The 18,680-nt window shown below is 37.9% G+C and overlaps 1 protein-coding gene across 3 annotated transcripts in view; it reads right to left on the bottom strand.

Moving 5' to 3' along the window:
- Positions 1 to 11,509, bottom strand: part of FAM184B (family with sequence similarity 184 member B) — a 36,068-nt gene extending 24,559 nt beyond the window's left edge. The window contains exon 1 of one of the 3 annotated variants that reach the window (XM_066548578.1): positions 11,174 to 11,509. In XM_066548578.1, coding sequence (XP_066404675.1) covers positions 11,174 to 11,308 — 135 coding nt within the window. In that variant the 5' untranslated portion in view covers positions 11,309 to 11,509. The remainder of the gene's footprint in view (positions 1 to 11,173) is intronic. The other 2 variants (XM_066548577.1, XM_066548579.1) reach the window with 2 other exon arrangements.
- Positions 11,510 to 18,680: the final 7,171 nt, after the last annotated feature.

Below are 18,680 nucleotides of genomic sequence, written 5' to 3'. Positions count from 1 at the left end.
TTGAAATTTGTACACAAGTTTTGACTTGATTACATATATTGTGATATTTTCAGTCTGGCCTGAGCCTACAGAAGTTAATCAAAAGATTTTTAGACAATGTTTGAGAAAATCATAGCCTTAAGTAAGTAGATAGATAAATACAGAAACAATGAGACAATTAATTCTTTAATTATGCTAAAGTTGTGGCCCTATAATTTTCAAGCCTTTACCAGGGCAAGTCTCAATTGAGAGTTCAGAAGTTTCTTGACTGGAATAAGTGTCACAAGCCTGCAGTGTGTTATATAATCCAGAAGATGTCTTCAGAATTATTGAATTTGCTTATCTATGTCCAACCACTTTTTGTGCTATCTGTATATGAATAACATATTGAATTTCAGTCAACCATAAATGAAAGCAAATACACAAATACATCTTGTGTATAGTCAATTTCCTCCCTAGCAGTAATGAATTAGGTACAGAAGCCTTAAAAAGTCACAGTTGGAAAACACTGTCCAAATATACTTCTTGATAAACATTTGACAAAACAGAATTACGGCGTCACATTTCAGAAGAATACCAGAAAAGAAGTTATTGTCTACATTTAGATAAGTATATTTTGGGGCCTTCGATTACAAGCCATTAATTCCTCTCTGTTATTTTTAACCATTTTCCTTTGAAACTGAAAGAGTTACAGTATACTGAGCAGATTTATTCATCTCACTAGCTAAAATCATTCTATGAACAGTTCTTATCCATTCAGGAGACAGACATAAAAACTCCAAGAAGATTATTCTTGCCCACATTTTCCACACTGAATGACCAGTAATTAGGTTGGGTAACTCTTCAGTTAACTAGGTCAGATGCTGATGATCACATTTCTGTATTTCATTCCACCACTAAAACAGAAATGAACATCCAGCCTTTGTGACTCAGACTTTCACTCAATGATAAAGTTATCTCGCAAATCACCATGGCCTATCTCATGCTATGTTGTGGTCAGGATTCCTCTAAAATCTGACTTAATCATACAGATTTCCCAAATTCCACTAAGCATTAGACTACCACCAGCGCCTTAGGTGAGTTATCTAAAACCATGGAAGAACCTGGCCTCCCTGCCCCATCTATGAATCCTACACTTCTGTTCAATACTGGCTAGAACCACAGCGAAGCATTTTGATTTGCATGCCCTTAAATTTAATCTTCAAGCTTGAGTGCTGAAACTGACTCCTCCATATCTTAACCCTCTTAAATGATTTAATTTTGAGACGGCTGCTGCTCTCTACTTTATGAAATTTAAACCCTTCCCTTTCACTCCCTACTGAATATAGCTCCTATATTCCTATTCCAGATACCTCATTTTGAAGACTGGAGTTATACAAAATGAATCCGGTGCTTCATGTGCTGAAAGGAAAAATACTGAAAAATTATTTCAGACCTGTACATTGTGAGTGTACACTTGTAGTAGTATATGTATGTAGTATAAAACCCTTAACAGCTGTGCTGATAAACAGCTTTTAAAAAGCAGCTCTAAAAGTGATCATTTGACAGTACAGGCAGAACAGCTTTCAAATGAAAAGAGCACATCACTACTCCGGGAGTCTCTATCATAATACCAATGGCTTCTGCCTCCTCACAGCTCTCCTAAACCAAACAGATTGGGAAACACTGTACTGAATTTATAGCACCTGAGTGTTGCATGGCAGGTTGGTAAAAAAATTATTACACATATATACCTGAATATTAACAGTGCACTGAATGTGAATGCATCTTATTTGTCCTCTTTTATCCTCCAAATGCTGTAAATCTAAATAGCATTTCCTTTCTCATTTTCCTTATGGTGATATAAAATAACAAAAAAACAAAACAAAACAAAACAAATTGAAAAAGAAAAATTTCAACTGCACCTTTACAGTGAAGGCAGAGTTAAAGCATTCAAACCAAAAACTACTCTCTTCCTACAGTAGTGTTAAATACTATTCTTAGAGGAATCTGACTATCACAATAAAAAAAATGGTTCTAGCAGGTTGCTTTTCTAGCTGAATAAGACAATTTGGTGTGGAAAGTGGAGTGATGATACTAAGATGAATCAAAGAAAAGCAAAAGATCATAAATATTCTTCCTTCAGGCCCAAGTTAGTAGACACAAAACCTCCCTGCCAAAAAATATTTAAAAGCAAAAAAAAAAAAAAACCCAAAAAAACCAAACCAAACAAACAAACAAAAAACAAAAACACCCCAACAAAACAAAACAAACCACACCAAAAGAATGAGAAGAGGCCCTGGATGAAGGTGCCAAACAGGGTACTCCCAGCAGCACTCTACACAAAGCAGGATAGGAGACAAACTTCTATTTCTAAGGGAGAAGTCTGCTGGAGGCTCACTGATGCCAGGTGACTCCATGCATCATCTCTTTTTCACTTTTCTTTGAACTCATCTTGTCTACCTGCTGAGCAGAGCAGAGCAAGGTACTGACAAACACACCTGCCTTAAATGGTCTCCTTAAAAGCAAAGGACAGAGAAATTATCAAAAATAACTTCAGTTATTTAAACAAATGACTCCTCTATCCCTTAGCCTCCCTTGTCACCAACTCCACAGGCTTTCTAGAAAACAAACCCACCTCCCACAATTCATTAATTAATACTCTAATCAACCTCTCATGTTCTAACACTGAAGAATAATGTCTTTTAATTAAGGTACAGGCCTAGGCTATGATTACCTACATGCTGATCCCATTTTAATCTATACTGATTTCATACATAGGTGGTAAGTGATAAATGATACTGCTCTAAGGTATGACCTGGGACCTCAAGAACTAAGTCTCAGCTCTCTCCTTGCATTCTCAGTAGTTCCCTGAAAGCACAGGAATAATTTCATGCATCCAAATATTTGCACCAAATGTTCATAACATAAACACATATGTAGTGTTGTGTGGAATGAGAGAAGCTTTAAACAAATTGTCACTCCAAACATCCCAAAGAAGTGCATGGCTTGTACCCTACACCAGAATGAATCCTAACTACAATAATAAAAAAGGATTTTGCTCCAGAAGGTTTCCTTTTATTTCAGGGTGAATCTATATCCTTTCATCCAAGATAATAAAGCCCTTGAGACCCTGGAAGAGTCTCCTAGCTACCTTGTGCTGCACCACCCTGGAAGAGGTGGTGCAGCACAAAGCTAGCCAATGGCTCTGTATGAAATCCACCTGTGTTTACATGACCTGATGTCTCTTGGGCAGAAGCTCATGGTGCAAGGTCTCACCCTCCTGAAACTGCCTCAGGCTTGCCTTATCTAGAGATTCACAGTAGAAGAGGGAATGTTGATCTTACATTCTTCAAATTTGAATATATCACCTCTTTTCCTACACATATCATGTGTTACAGTCAGTCCAAAAAATACAATGAAATACTAAAATGTATCCAGAAAGCATAAGCATAAAATGTCTACAGGTTTCTAATTTATTTTGGCACGTTTTTTGACTCTTTCTGCTCCCCGCTTTGTTTCCTCCCCACTTTAGTTTAAATTTAATACAAGAAAATAGCACAGGTACATTTATTTGGTCCCATCTTTTACCTTTTTTCTGCTTGGTGTAGTGTAATACTGAACACAGAAAGTGGTACTTTAGTGGTTTATGTATTGCACCCAATCTCTCAAATGTGATCTAACACAAAATGAGCTCTGGCCTAAATTTTACTAAAGAGACATCCAGCTGTCCCTTATTTGTATTTTACAGTTTCTAATAAGCTACAAGAATAATTGCCAGGCAATTTAAGAATTAGGAAGGTAAAACTATATTGCAAGAATATTTCCATAAGCAGAGCAAGTGCTAAAAAAGACACTAATAATTTCAGCACAGAAAAAAATATGCTGTAGAACCACAAAAGTTAATTGGGAGTCCAGGAAGTGTCTTGACTGCAGTAAGTGTCATAAGACTAATCTGTGTTGTATAAACCCCAAAAATGTCTTCAGAATGACTGAATTTGTTTGTCTATGTCTAACCACTCTGTCAGATGTATAATGTGCAAGAAGTAGATCTGTCTGACAAATTTATGTCCTCTGTCCATTGTTGCCACTGTAGACTAGGTGAATTTTTAGTACTCAAGTGAAGTCATCAATTCTGTGTCAATAGAAGAAAAAAAAAGACTTTATTTGCATGAAATTCACTGATAATTTAACTCTGTTTTTTTGACATGTCAAGCTCTTCTAGGATTTAAACCTATCTAAAACTCATAGAAGTTTGATCTCAATTATGCTTCAAAAATATAAGCTAATGCATTTCATCAACCAGATTTAAATACAGTGGTGATAGAATTCATTCAATAACACTATATTTTGTGAAATGTTTCATTACATCCCAGACTTGTAAAGAACTTTAAAGACTCTAAATTGCAGACACATGTTCAGTGCTTTCAAGAGTTTTGCTTGGTTGGTTTTTTAAATTATTCTAGATATTTACCTGAAATTTTATGCCTCCAAAATACCTTCTGATTTGCAGGTTAAATAAAGCAACATTGTCCAATTTTACAATAAATACAGTACCCAAAGAGACTTGTCAAGTAAGCTCTCACTTGATTCCCATCTTTCCAAGTATTTACTTTAAATATAGTAGGATTTGAAAGTCTTGCAACTGTAAGTTGCAGAACTGTTGATTCAATTACAGCTCGAGGTGGGAGATTTTTCCCAAACAAATACATGGTTTTGTAGAAACAAATATTATAATTTATTTAAAACACAATATTTATTGCGAGTTTTGTCCTTTATGTAGAGCTGTGAGAAGCATAGATAAAATGAGTCCTGTTTCGTCCTAACCCAAACTAAAGCATTATACAGATTGGATCAAATTCTTACTCTCCTGTAGTTTGCATTCTCAGAGAGGATTTTTTAAAATTTAAAAGATTTCTTTACACATTCTAGATACTTTGCTAATTAAGAAAAGAAACCATCAGAACCCTCAGGTATCTATGAATTTATAAAATCAGTTTCTGCTACTACAGGCAGCAAAATTTAAGTTCTTGCTGCTGTAAGCAAATTAAAATAAAAGATCACAGGGATTCAAGAAGTGATTGTAAAATGTATTGAATAAAAATCCAGTTAGGGCAAGGAAGTATTAAGAAACTCTGCCAGTCTCCAGAAAATCTCACAGACCAATGAAGGCAATGAAACTTTAGACAAGAACACCAGATGCATGTCATATTCCTATAACTCTCTGGGCATCATCAGAATCAGGCTATTGTCCCAGACAGACCTCACCATAGTGTTTTTTAAAAGATATTTTTCTTTCAGTTTCTCTCCTCATTTTCAAAACAGCATCATTGGACCCCAAGTCAACATAGTGTTATGGAACTAAAGGGCTACATAATAATATAGATCATAACACTACACTGTCACTGATGTACCCAGGACATTTTACACAAACATCTGTAACAGTAAAATGGAGATAGATTGAATATAGCCACTACTCACATTCCCATTTCAGGAAGATACTCTGATGAAGCATATGCTGAACACATTCTGGGATTGCACCAATGATCATAAAATCAAGAAAGTTTAACCACCATTTATCATCAGAAAAAGTGGAAGCAGTCTGCAAAGAGTGTAGCAGCAATGCATTGTTGCATTGCTATGTCCTGTAGTCTACAGAAAATTCATTATTTTTATTAAATACTAAGGCATATCATCAATATCTCAGTAAAAACATTTCAACACTGTAAAACATGTAAAAGTATTAGCTATAGTTCTTAACAGTCTTGTTGTCAAATGCTAGTAGTTCACTCTTGCTGAATGAAAAAAAGGAAAATAATCAACTGCAGGCTCATATTTACATTTAAAGGTAGCTCTTCTATGACCCTCTAAGAGGGTTATATAGTTACAACCAGTCAGTGCACAGTCACAGCCAGATGCTGTAACTTTCTAGCTTCCAAAGATAATTAAAACAGAAGACTTTGCTGGTAGTAACCTGTTCTAAGTTAAAACTGTGTTTATTTTAAGTACCTAAAAACCAAGTCAGACAAAGTTCTGAATCACAACCACATTAAAAAAATATCATCTTCCTTCAGAAGAACTTCACCCAGGTCATTAACTTAAGAAAAAAAAATCCCTATTTGAAAGCAGTCAGTCTGTTTGTAGTTTCTTTATGAAATAAAGGCAATATTTCCTCAGTAACAGAGTTGTGTGCATTCTGCTATCTCCGAGCTTTGAAAGACAAATGAATACACGTGAAGTAAAATGCCAAGTTTGAACCAGCACAGAGAAGTTTGAGTTATTGTGCCCACTGAGGGGTTGGATAAATTAACTCAGAGTTCTACCTCAGTGTTACAGCTGTTTTAATAAAACAGAGAAAATCTTTTAACTAATGAGGATGTGATTGCTGGGGGTGGGGCAGGAAGAACATGATACTTTATGGAAAAAAAGTATTTTATATACAATATTCAATGCTGGAGTGTTCAAAAGCCTAAAATACATAGCTCAAAATATTTACATGAGAATGTCTTCAACTGACTTGGCACTGACTTCTAATTTGGGTATAATTTTCACAATTGTAAAACACTGGCATGTACATGCTGGTTAAAAGAAATATTAGGAGAGAGGTACTGCTATAGTGTCACTGAAAAAGAGACTTTTAAATACTACCATTAAAAAAAAGAACATGAAAAAGCTATAAGCTTGCAACTTTTTTTTGTGCAATTAATGGATCATTAGATATTTTATTGCCTATTGTCTGTAATTTGCATATTAATAATATGCAAAACATGTTGTATATAAACATTAACTAGTATTCATTGATAAAGAGACTTGAATTCATTATGTACTCTCCATTATAAAGAAGTCTTGAGTTGTCAGTTAATAAGACAATCAGATTTTCTGCAAACTTTATATAATTAGTGCTAAATTTGTATGGTAAGAAAGTAATTCCATACGTAGATATCATTCTTATCCCTTGAATTAATTTAAATAATAATTTCTAGCTATCCAAATAAGATGCTAGGCTTTTTCCTAATAGAAGTATGGCTTTAATACTGCTTTTGACTAGCTGATCAACACAATTTTATGGCATTGCACATGCATTTAATAATACAGGAGTTCCTTTTTAGGGAGGAACTTTCTGTAAGGAAAAACACAGTAATGACAAGTAAAGAAATCAGCCTGCACATTCTTGTCAGCTCATAGGCAAAAATAATGCTAGCTTTGGTAGCAAATTGTACACAAAAATAATGAAAACAAATGCATCAGAGAGTACTTAGGGATAGGGATGGCTGATTTCATTGGTCTTCTTAGCACAGAATTTAAGCAGTTTTATAAATAGATTCTCTCTATTTGCCTACATGGAAATAATTTTTTATATTCCTTGCCCAAAGGAAAAATACTGTTACTCCAAAAGCATGATCCTAGTTTTTATTCTATTCTATTTTCCTTCATTTTTGTAGAATATTGAATACATCTCTAGAGAGTTGAGATCAAAAAGCCTCAAGCACACAGGAGAGCTCTGGTAGCATAGTAACCAACTGCACAGCAGCTGAACCACTGCAAGCACTGGTTACTGAGTACAGCAAACAAGGTCAATAAACTTAAACTATGTGAAAAAGGCCACATTTTTCAACAGGAATATGAGTAGACCACAGAAGTGTTCTGTTAGAGTTACCCAGCTGTTAGGTGCTTCCAGAATAAACCATTAAAATTTGATCATATTTCGCATCTAAAACCAAGAAATGTCTGATAGCTTTATGGCAAATAAAGCAGGAAAGGTTAAAAGATCTAATATATAGCCCTGCTACAAGACACTACAGTGGTGTACAGAGTTTATGCCCTCACACACGTGCCAGGTCACTTGTTAACTCTTCAGTAAATTTCTACCCACAAGAGTGAAGCTAACAGAACTAAATATGAGCATATTAGTGCAACAGTCAGCCATCCCTCCCTTGAACAATGAAGGAAAGAGGGTTTTGCTTTTCTGGCTGATTTTGCACTGAAGACTATGAAATAAGGGTCATATTTTCTACCTTGCTGACTGAGCTGAGGAGCTAAACCTCCTAGTGACTGCTGGTGATAGGCAGTCAGAACATGTAACATTTTGAACTGCTCCACACAGAGTCATTAAGGAACATCTGCGTACGTTGCTGCTTCTGGAAGAGGAACACACTTGCTTCCCTTTGACATTTCTTTCCCCTAAAGGGAAAAAAGGGTTTGCAAGTGCATTTTACCAGCAATTAACTTTTCCTTGCATCAGCACTCTCTTCCTCTGTTACAACTCACAGTATCCATACATACACAACAATTTTGCCAGACTACTCGACTTTATTTTTTAGTAACAATCTACTTGACCAGTAACACTGCAATTTAAAATGTGCTTTTTACAACAAGGCTCCCAGATTTGCAACATAGAGTCAGATGAACCCCAAAGGAAAAAAAGTACTTGAGAATAACTGTTTTCTCTCATTAAAACATAGCCCTCCATTGGTATCCAGGATTTTTTTTCTAAGAAGGAAACAGAACTACTTTGTGGCTTAGGTAGCTCTCTGATCACCAGGTACTGTAACCTTTCTAGGTATTGATATTGGGCTTGGTTTCAGAGCTGCAGTCCAGAACAGCAGGTTTGGTTTGAGCCTCATGGCAGAGGTTTGAAAAGAAGCCTGAATAGCATGGATACCTGCAGTGTAGCTAGTTCCTGTCAGCCCTGTCCAAACTGCCTCTGTTAATGAAAGCTGATCCTCAACACTCTTCTTCAAGAGCTCATTTGAATTTCTCATCCTATTTCAAGTAAAAAGGACTATGCTGAGAAACCATAAGCACATGAAAATCCATATGTTGGATTTTACACATGAAAATCCATATGTTGGATGTTACAAATCCATAACTTGAAGCAGTAGGGAGTGACACCCCAAGTCTTATAAAAGTCACCATACATCTTAAACTCCACGTTATTGCTAAACAGATACAGAAGTACAAAGAACTGGGAAGCATGAAACAGCATGCCATGAGTCCAGTGTCTGATGGAGAAGTCTGAATGTCATTACTGGTATTACTTAATAACTACTACAAAGTCATGCATTCTGCTACAATCAAATACAATCAAATGTATATACACCCATTTCAAGAGAAGTGAGCTACAAAAAACTAGTAGTCTGTGGCTCAAAGCAAACAAAATATTGCTAAAGGTTTGTATTTTTTCTGGCTACAGCCAAAAATGTGCAGAACAGAAAAAATGCATGACTGAAGGTATGAAAACTTCCTAAGTTCTACCTCTACAAAACCAGAAATAGCAGGGCAGTAGAATGGGAGCAGCTCTGAGTCTCTGCCCAAATTACCTCTTGGGATTCCCTGGATCCCTGTGTTCCCCTAACCAACACCTTAAGGCATAATCAGCACTACAGGCAAGGACAGGGACTCATCACCTCACCCAGTTTGGTTCCTGTTGATACCTTTATGTACTTTGCCTTTGAGAGTAGGAGGAGGCCCCTAGTGACTGTGTAACAAAGAGAAAGGAAGTCAAGATATAGATCTTATACCTAATTTATATATTTTGTATTCATCTCACCTGGCACAACACTGAGTAGATGAATAATGAGATCATTATCTCCTCATCAATGAAAATCTACAGTCACTGAGACAGGAAGTTGCAGCTGTGCAACAACACACAGCAGTACTGCATACTGGGTTAGAAACAAAAAGGGAAGTACTATGGGCCATTTAAATTTAGATGAGATTTTATTATAATCATTCAGACTGTAATATAACCAAGAAAACAGTGCTTTAAAAGGGAGCTCTCAAAATTCCTAAGTCAAAAATTACTATAACAAATTTCCCATATAGCCATTTTTCAGTTGATCTGGTGTCAAATTTTGCTTCTTACATGCTTGCTGTTGGTACTGCATTAGTCTACACAGAATTCAGAAGGGAAAGCATGTGATTAAAATTCCAGTTGTGCCATGAATTCTCTGTAAGTGTAGTGTTATTGCAGAGAAAACTGCTTCTTACAAGCCATATTCCAAAACAGAATTATTTGCTATCCAGAAGTATTTTTTGAGCTTCAGGTATAAATCATCTTTATTTCAGATAACTGAAGAGCATCTAGAGGGGAAATTCTATCAAAACTAAAGAAAAGAACCCACACACACTTTAACAGTAGAAATTTAGCAAAAGACATCTGAAAAAAATGACTGCAATAAAATTATGCAATGTATGGGCAAAAGTAAGGATTATATTATACACAAATTCTCTTAAAACATACAATCAAAGAACCTGTAAAGTAAGTATTGGTATAGTACAGAAGGTATAATATAGGCAGTATATGTAATTAGAGGTAGCTCTTGTTTATGTATTGATGCACATAATGTACATTATCATGTACAGTTATCATGAGAATGCTAGCACTGTAACTAGTAAGCCATTCTAACTTGAACATCTAAATGACTTATTCTTTGACCTGTATTTTCAATGTTTTTTCATTGCTACTAAGTCTCTATCAATTGCAGCGAGGTTACAGACCATGTAAAAGCTGCATTAGTAAACAAGGGTAGTAAATAGCTTTTCCTCACTGACAAAGATGCAGCATAAGAATAGGTTAATAGATAACTGCTATTTCCTACATACTTATTTCTTAACACGGTGTGGAAAATATCGAATAGTTCAGTGTTGACTAAAAGTTTTAAGTACAATAAATGACGTAATTTAGTCCTGTCTCTTTTCCAACTCCTTTTACAAACGTCATTTAAAGTAGCTCTTCTTATGCACATCAGGAACAATTAGCGGCGAGTCAGAGTACTATTGTACTGTAGCACCACGCGTTGGCTGCAGCTTTGCAACAATATTTCTTGAGAACATAGAAAACTCAAATTACTTGCAGTCTTCGTAATTCTAGAAGCAAAGCGGATACTGTCGATCCCTCTCAACAGCTCCCAGACAAGCCCCGCGTCTTCGCGGAGCTGGAGCTCTTCCCGTTATGGTCGCACGGTAATTAGAGCAGCTCAGTGCGAGGCGTCCATCGGCTGCCACAGAGGCAACCCCTAAGGATGGGCTGCAGCCCCCGCGGGGAACTGCGCGCAGGGAAGTTTGTGCACAGCGATGTTCTGGCAACAGCCTAGAAAGAGAGGAGCCCCTTCCCTTCCCTCCTCTCACACAGGGCACCAGAGGAGACAATTCCCTGACACCCCCGGCCAGGGCAGCCTCACCTCCCTGGAAAAACTGCAACAGCGAGACTTACCTTAGTGAGCTGGGCAATCTTCTTGCACATTTTCACGTGCATTTCACGATTGCATTCCTCTGCCGAGCTGCTGCGAGCGGCTTTAGATCCATTGCAAGTCCCGGGCTGATGAATGTTGTTTATGCCAGAGGCCATTAGGCTTGAATTTTAATCACGTCTGTCTGCGTACGCTCCGGGGAGCGCGATCCCGGCCCCGCTGCTCGCCCCCCGGGCTGAGCGCACTCACAGCCCCCGGCGCTGCAGGAACTTCAGCCCCGAGCAGGGCACGCTCCTGCCCCGCCGCTCCCCCTCCTCTGCAGATGTCCCAGTCCTTCAGCAGAACACCCAGGCGAGCAAGCAGAGAACAGCATGTGCAAGCGTCCTGATTGGGATTTTTTTTTCCCTCCCCTTCTCTTCAAATGGTTGAGCTTCCGCCAGGAGAAGACGCCAGCGGCTGGGTGCTACAAATTCCCCGCTGGAGACGCTGAGCCAGCCTGGAGACAGTAGCACAGACACTGACGGGGGTCTGTTGTAGGAGAGATTGCCTGAAGATCAAATCATGCTGCCTTGTTAAGTGTCAAAGGACTGAAGAGGTCATCTGAGAAGAGAATGTTGGCACCTTTCACAAGCTCTGTTATTTTGGCAATCCTCTCTAAACCAGGATGAGCCCATAGGTGATGAAGAAAACCTTTGCTTAGCTTTTGCTGCTGCGCTGAAAGCAGAATGGGAGCCAAGAGGCCCACGAGCACAGCTGAGCCCAGGAGCTGTGTCCTACCTTATCCAAGGAGACTCCATTCCCTTCACTTACACTAAATGCACTGGAAAGGTGCCTGAAGAAAACTGACAGTATTACAGGTCTTTCTTTCTTCTCTTTCTTCCTTTCTTTAGAGATCAGGCTTGGACATGTAAAATAAATAAAGGGACAGAAAAGGCAGAAAAATACACACACAAGAAAGGCAAGCTATTAAGATAATGGGATTTTTAAAGAGAATGCTTCAGTGAAGTGTTATACAAGAAAACTGTTGGTGAACATGTTTAAACAAGTCTAGAAGACAAGAAGTAGGAGAAGGCCAAGTAGAGTGAAGTAAGAGAGGTAGAAAAGAGGAAAAGGGAGAAAGAAGAGATGAGGGAAACCAAGAGCTGCCCAACACCCCTCTGATGTGTCACTGCAGGCAGTGCAAGAGATCCCATGGAAATGCTGAGGCCTCAGGCCGTACTGACCTGCAGCCAGCCAGGGGGGTCATGAGGCTGCTTCTGCCCTGCTGCCCCTGCCTGGAAAGGGAGGCAGCTTTCCAGTCTGATCTCCTGGCAGTTCTTGCCATCCTTCTTGGGTGAGAAGCTTCCACTTTACCAGTGGTGGGTTTAAAAAAAGAGCGTCCTGAGGACTATCAGAATTGAGGAGAAAGATTATCAGGTGTCAGTTAATGGTAGGGCAGAAGAAGAACAGAAAAAACTTGGTGAGGGCAAAGAGAGACAAAGAACTGTTAAGAATAACACTCTACATTGAAAAGATCAGGGCAGAAGAATACCTACAAGGCAGTGGGGAGGAGGAACACTGTAGAGATGTAAGAAGATAAGACCTTGGGAAAGGGAAACAAACCCTTGATTTGTTCTCCCTTGCTGAGAGAAAAGGAGAGACTCTAGATCTCCAGAGGCTGAAAGTCTACACTCCAGGAATGAGAGGAAATGAAGACTGAGAAATAGAATGTATAAATGAAAATTATCACAGTTGCTGAGACATGCTAAGTAGAGAAATGATGTTTAGCCCAGAAAGAGCATTAATAAGAAAAGGTGAAAAATAGATCCTTGCACAAAGGAATGACAAAGTGCAGTTTCTTTGTTCACTGGCACTAGTGTCCAAGATGCTGCTGGAACTTCTTCTGTGACTAGGACATAAGGACATGCCACTGCTAATTGTCTGATTAACACACGTACTCACACATAAGTTTAACTCTGTTAATATTTTATAATACCTTCTCTATCTGGTCATCACTTTGAGAAAAAGCCTAGGAATTTAATTAAATGTAAGATTTGTATTAAATTGACAAGCTTATTAGGACAATCAAGAGAAGAACAAGGGCTGGAGCACAGTCCTAACACATTGTTTCTTCAGAAAAAATAGAACAAACTAAGTGAAAATAGAAAGCAAATTAAGAAAAGTGCAATAGGTTTTACAAGTACTTACAAGAAGTTACCTGTGTTATACAGGTGGACAGTAACATTTATGGTTGTTCAATTAAACACTGGACCTGAATGCAGGGGTGGATGGAGACTTGAGACACCTGTAAGGGCATAGCAGAACAGACAAGAACAGATCTTCAGATACACTGGAAAAGGAGTAAACTACTGAGATATCTTCAAGCAGGCTGTTTATGAATTTTGGGGCATTAGAAGGAAAGAACTTGAGACTTTGGTACAAGATGGTGTTTTAGCAGAACATAATTTGTCACTGGTGAAGTATTTTCAGTCCAGACTTCTCAGACAATACTTCAAACCCTGGAAAAGTTTCAGTCAGATCTCATGCACCAGAAAATGCAACAACAGAAAATAAATTCACAGATGACTCAGGTTCATTAGTTTCATTACTCAAAAAACCCAACTTAGTATCAAGAACAGAATTTCAGCAGATAATGCCAGAATGTTTCAATGAGCATTTAGCTTTTTTTTTTCTTGTAACTAATCTAGAAATCATCTATAAGATGAATGTCATAAGATGACAAAACAAGGATGACACAAAGCCTAATCTAAATGTGTACTATACAAATATAGATTTTGTGAGAATCACATGGAACACAAGTAAATTACAGAATGTGTCTGAACTTGGGGCAGTAGATGACAAAAACATTTTAAAATAAAAATCAAAAAATCTAACCAGAAAATGCTTCTGCTTGAATTATTATTGCTGCATTAATTTTGGTAAAAAAAATTGTGAGAGAAGGTGGTAATGTCACTATAGTTTTTATAAGTCTTTGGTTAACTGTACACAGGTTTGTAGCTTTGCTGTTCAGATATATGAACTAATTTCCTTTCCATAAAAAACCCAAAAACAAACATGAGCAAAAGACTATAAGCCTTCCTATTTTGATACCTCCTGCTTGTTGAACACTCAGACTTCATAACTTCTGCAATCTCCTGACTACCTACTAGTTACTATTAAAAGAGCCATACCCTGAAATTCCAAGACATAAAAACCCCATATTTCTGTTGCAAATGTTTAATACATAAGTTTGCACCTTTGTTTAACACATTGCAGACAGCTTTCCTAAAACACAATCAATACAGCCCAATTCTTTCACTCTTTGTCTGAACACCAGTGCTCAGTGAGATTTTTTTTTTAATATGCAACAGCAAAGTTAAACTGATTCCCTGGATTACATTCTACTGCTGTTTTGCAGTCCAACAAAGTTTGCCTCTGAAAATGGTAGAACAAGAGTTAGTCATTAACCCTGAGCTAGTGGGGGGCATTCCTGCCCACAGCAGCGCTGGGGTGGCAGCAGGAATTAGATGGTCTTCAAGGTCCCTGCCAACCCAAACCTTCCTTTGATTCCATGTTTCAAATGAAAAAGCTGTGTTAGTAAAACTGACTTAAAATCTCTCAACTTAGTGTGTAAGTAAAGGAAGATACACCCCTGAGATTCTAATTCAATTCCTAAATCACTATCCTCATTTTTGATCTCCACTTACATTCACTTTGGTCCTGGAGTAGCTTTTTGATCCCAGAGAATCCAGGAACCATTTTCTCTTTTTTTGACAAGAGGGGAAAAAAAAAAGGAAATAAGGATAACAAGAACAGTCAGAAGACTCATAAAAGTTATGCTGCTCACCTAATTCACTAACCCATTTCCAATAAAACTTGTTTTGGGATTAAGTACAAGAAAAATTACAAATATAAAGTGTTGCCACTGGTACATCTTGGGTAATTACCCATGTTATACATAATTACATTTAAAAATATTATATATAACTACTTTATATTTTTCATTTCTCCCCACCTCATAAAACAGACAGGATTCCAAACACAGCAGAAGGGCTACTGATTTCCTCTTTGACTGAAAACATTAACTATTCAAAAATGTATATACAATTTTATAGCTGACTTACATATATACAAGTTTTGGAGCAATGTGGTGGACATAAGCTCAGATTCTGCTGCATAATGATGGCTTAATTATGGATGAAACATTATTATGTTTATGTTTTAAATATGGAAACTGGAACCAACTGGACACATCAGATATAAAAGCCTTTGGATACCTAACAGGATAGCATCAACTTCCATTTTTTGCTACTTCCATTTTTTATCCAATGACCTACATTTAATATTACCACAAAGTAATTGGCATGCAGCAAGTTTGGCTTACCCTGTGGCACTGTATTTGCTCACATAACAGAACCAACAAAGGAAAGAGAAAGGATCTAGAACAGTGAGTCATGAGAATTAGATCATGGCAGATAAGGTCACTACTTCAAAGGATAATGAAAAAAGCTGGAATTAATAGAGTGCATTACCCTTTAGGGCTCAGAGCACCATTCAAGGTTCAGAATTTCATCATTCTTTTCTGGATAGAACTGTGGAATCCCACTGGCTATAACCTTTGGGGCTTCATTACATCCTTGCCCTCCTGGTCAGTCATTATCCCCACCCTTCAGGGAGCAGCTGGTCCCCAGTGAGCTCCCACAGTTAGCTCAGCAAGGAACTGAAGGTGCAGGGCAGAGCTGGAATGGATTCCTGGGCCCACAGGCAAAGGCTGTAGCTCCAGGCCTCATGTGAGGCAGGTCAGGGCTCATTAAAGCTAATCAGTGCAGTCAAGGCTGCATTAAAGTAAGCTTTAATAAAAATTATGATGGCAACATTTCTATCTGTTGAACAAGGTATCTGGTACCACAGAAACATGATCAGCATTTGTGATCCTGCTTCAGCATGTTATTTACCTACATGTGAAATATCAATTGTACTGAGAATTTTCTATTTCTACCTGTAAATGCAAAGCCTAGCAGAAATATTTAAAGCAGTCTGTACAAAATAAATCTCACATCCTAGATGAAATCCATGGTAAGGGACTATGAGGTATTCTCCAGGGAAAGTCTTCTTCTGTAGACCTGAGATGCAGGTAGGCACAACTGGGATGCTAAACATGTGAATCAAAAATAATTCAGTTTGCATTATGATTTCACTTAAAATAACTGTCCTGTGTTTTTAATGCCACAAGAATCACAAAGGTTTGTCTGCTCATCTTCCTCTTTGCATCTTCTTGTGCACAGAGAGGAGTTCCATTGCAGAAAAAAAAAAAAAAGCTATATGAAGGTAATTATCCAGTAAAAATACATTAAACAGAAAGATTGTTACACATTGTATTTCCCCACAAAATTTAACCTTAAAAAAAAGTTAAAGTCACTGATGATTTGCAGTTGATTATGGTGGTTTTGTAGAGTGATTATTTCTCCAACATAAAATGAAAACTTTTAGAAAAAAATGTTAACATGTAAGATTCTATGTTACTATTGTATTTGTACATATAGAATCAATTTCCTATTCTCTAGGAGCAGAAGGTGATTAGGCCTGATCTGTATATTTTAGAAGTTAACAAAAAATATAAAACTCATCTTTAAAATTGAGGTATCTTTCTAAACATAAACAAATGCATAGTAGCATAATATGCCAGGGGAAAAAAACCTCTGCCACATATTTAAATTATTTTAGAATTTATTTTAGTCTACAAAAGAAGATACTTTGTCTCCAGCTGCTGCCCTCCATTCTTCACATACAGCTCATATATATCCCATAATCCTTGACGCCATTGTAAGGAGAAAATAATTCCAATTATTTGGTTGATTAAAATCTGCCTCTTAAGTAAAACACTAGGAAGATTCAGATCTAGAACAAGACTGACCCCTAGTGTTTGTCTCTTTCTTTCTTTCTTTCTTTCTTTCTTTCTTTCTTTCTTTCTTTCTTTCTTTCTTTCTTTCTTTCTTTCTTTCTTTCTTTCTTTCTTTCTTTCTTTCTTTCTTTCTTTCTTTCTTTCTTTCTTTCTTTCTTTCTTTCTCTTTCTTTCCTTCCTTCCTTTCTTTCTCTTTCTTTCTTTCTTTCTTTCTTTCTTTCTTTCTTTCTTTCTTTCTTTCTTTCTTTCTTTCTTTCTTTCTTTCTTTCTTTCTTTCTCTTTCTTTCCTTCCTTCCTTTCTTTCTCTTTCTTTCTTTCTTTCTTTCTTTCTTTCTTTCTTTCTTTCTTTCTTTCTTTCTTTCTTTCTTTCTTTCTTTCTTTCTTTCTTTCTTTCTTTCTTTCTTTCTTTCTTTCTTTCTTTCTTTCTTTCTTTCTTTCTTTCTTTCTTTCTTTCTTTCTTTCTTTCTTTCTTTCTTTCTTTCTTTCTTTCTTTCTTTCTTTCCTTCCTTCCTTCCTTCCTTCCTTCCTTCTTTCTTTCCTTCTTTCTTTCCTTCTTTCTCTCCCTCTCTCTTTCTTTTCTTTTCTTTCTTTTCTTTCTTTCTTTTCTTTCTTTCTTTCTTTTTCCTTAGACAAAAATGACCCTTCTTCAAGCCAGGTCCTGCCTGTTTGACCTATTGTCATTTGATGGTTTGTCACCTGTCCTTACTAAATAGCTGTCATCCCTTGAGGTCCATTAGGCACATTTTTTGCTTAAAGCCCAAACATATATGGACGTCAAGCCTTAAGTTCCTGCTGTCCACGGCTCGTGTTCACTTCTTTGCATGTTGTGTGTAACTGTGTAATTGATAGATGCTCGGAATGCTTCCCCTCAGCTAATGACCCGCGGCCTTGTTTCGTTAATTGTGTCATTAAATGCTCACCGAACGTTCCGTAACAGTAACGCAGCTCTGGGCTTTGAGCTGAGTTATTTTTCCTGTTTTTAATGAGATACTGAGATAATGAGGCTTATTACTATTCTCAAGTTAAAGGATTTCTGGGAAAGCATTAGGTTCACAACAAGCGCTTGCAAACTTGGGGGAAATTTCCGCTAAAAAGGGATTCGGTGTGGAAGGAGCACAAATGGGTGTTGCCTCCGTATGTCCGCCTTCTCGGCCCCCTGGCAGAGGGTGCAGAAGAGAGGGAGTTTCAATGAGCTTCTATTATTTACACAGCGGCTGAGCTTTCTCAGGTCGCTGCCGCACATGCTACAGACGAAACCCGTCTGTATTTACTTTCCCTGGTGCTCACGTCCGGAGAGGACTCTGGAGAGCGGCGCCGGACGGGTTTGTCGGGCGCATTTAAATCTTTTAGCGAACGGAATTCTGGAGGCCCTCAGCTGCAGCCGGGCTGGTACCGGGAATGGGCTTTGGAACAGCCGCAGGGCCACCGCAGCCCCGCATAGCCCCAACTCATCCCTCTGCCTCCCAGCCCGCCCTGAAGGGTTCGGAGCACAAATCCCATGAGGAGCAGCTGCGGGATTTGGGGATGCAAAGCCTGGAGGAGGTTCAGGGGGACCTTATCACTCAACTACCTGAAAGGAGGCTATAGCCAGATGGGGTCGGCATCTGCTCACAGGCAACCCGATACAGGACCAGGGGAACATAGTCTTA

This window comes from Molothrus aeneus, chromosome 4, assembly GCF_037042795.1.
Source record: "Molothrus aeneus isolate 106 chromosome 4, BPBGC_Maene_1.0, whole genome shotgun sequence".
NCBI classification, from domain to species: domain Eukaryota; kingdom Metazoa; phylum Chordata; class Aves; order Passeriformes; family Icteridae; genus Molothrus; species Molothrus aeneus.
Note: the sequence above shows the minus strand (reverse complement) of the source record. Positions and strands in the feature narration are given on the sequence as shown.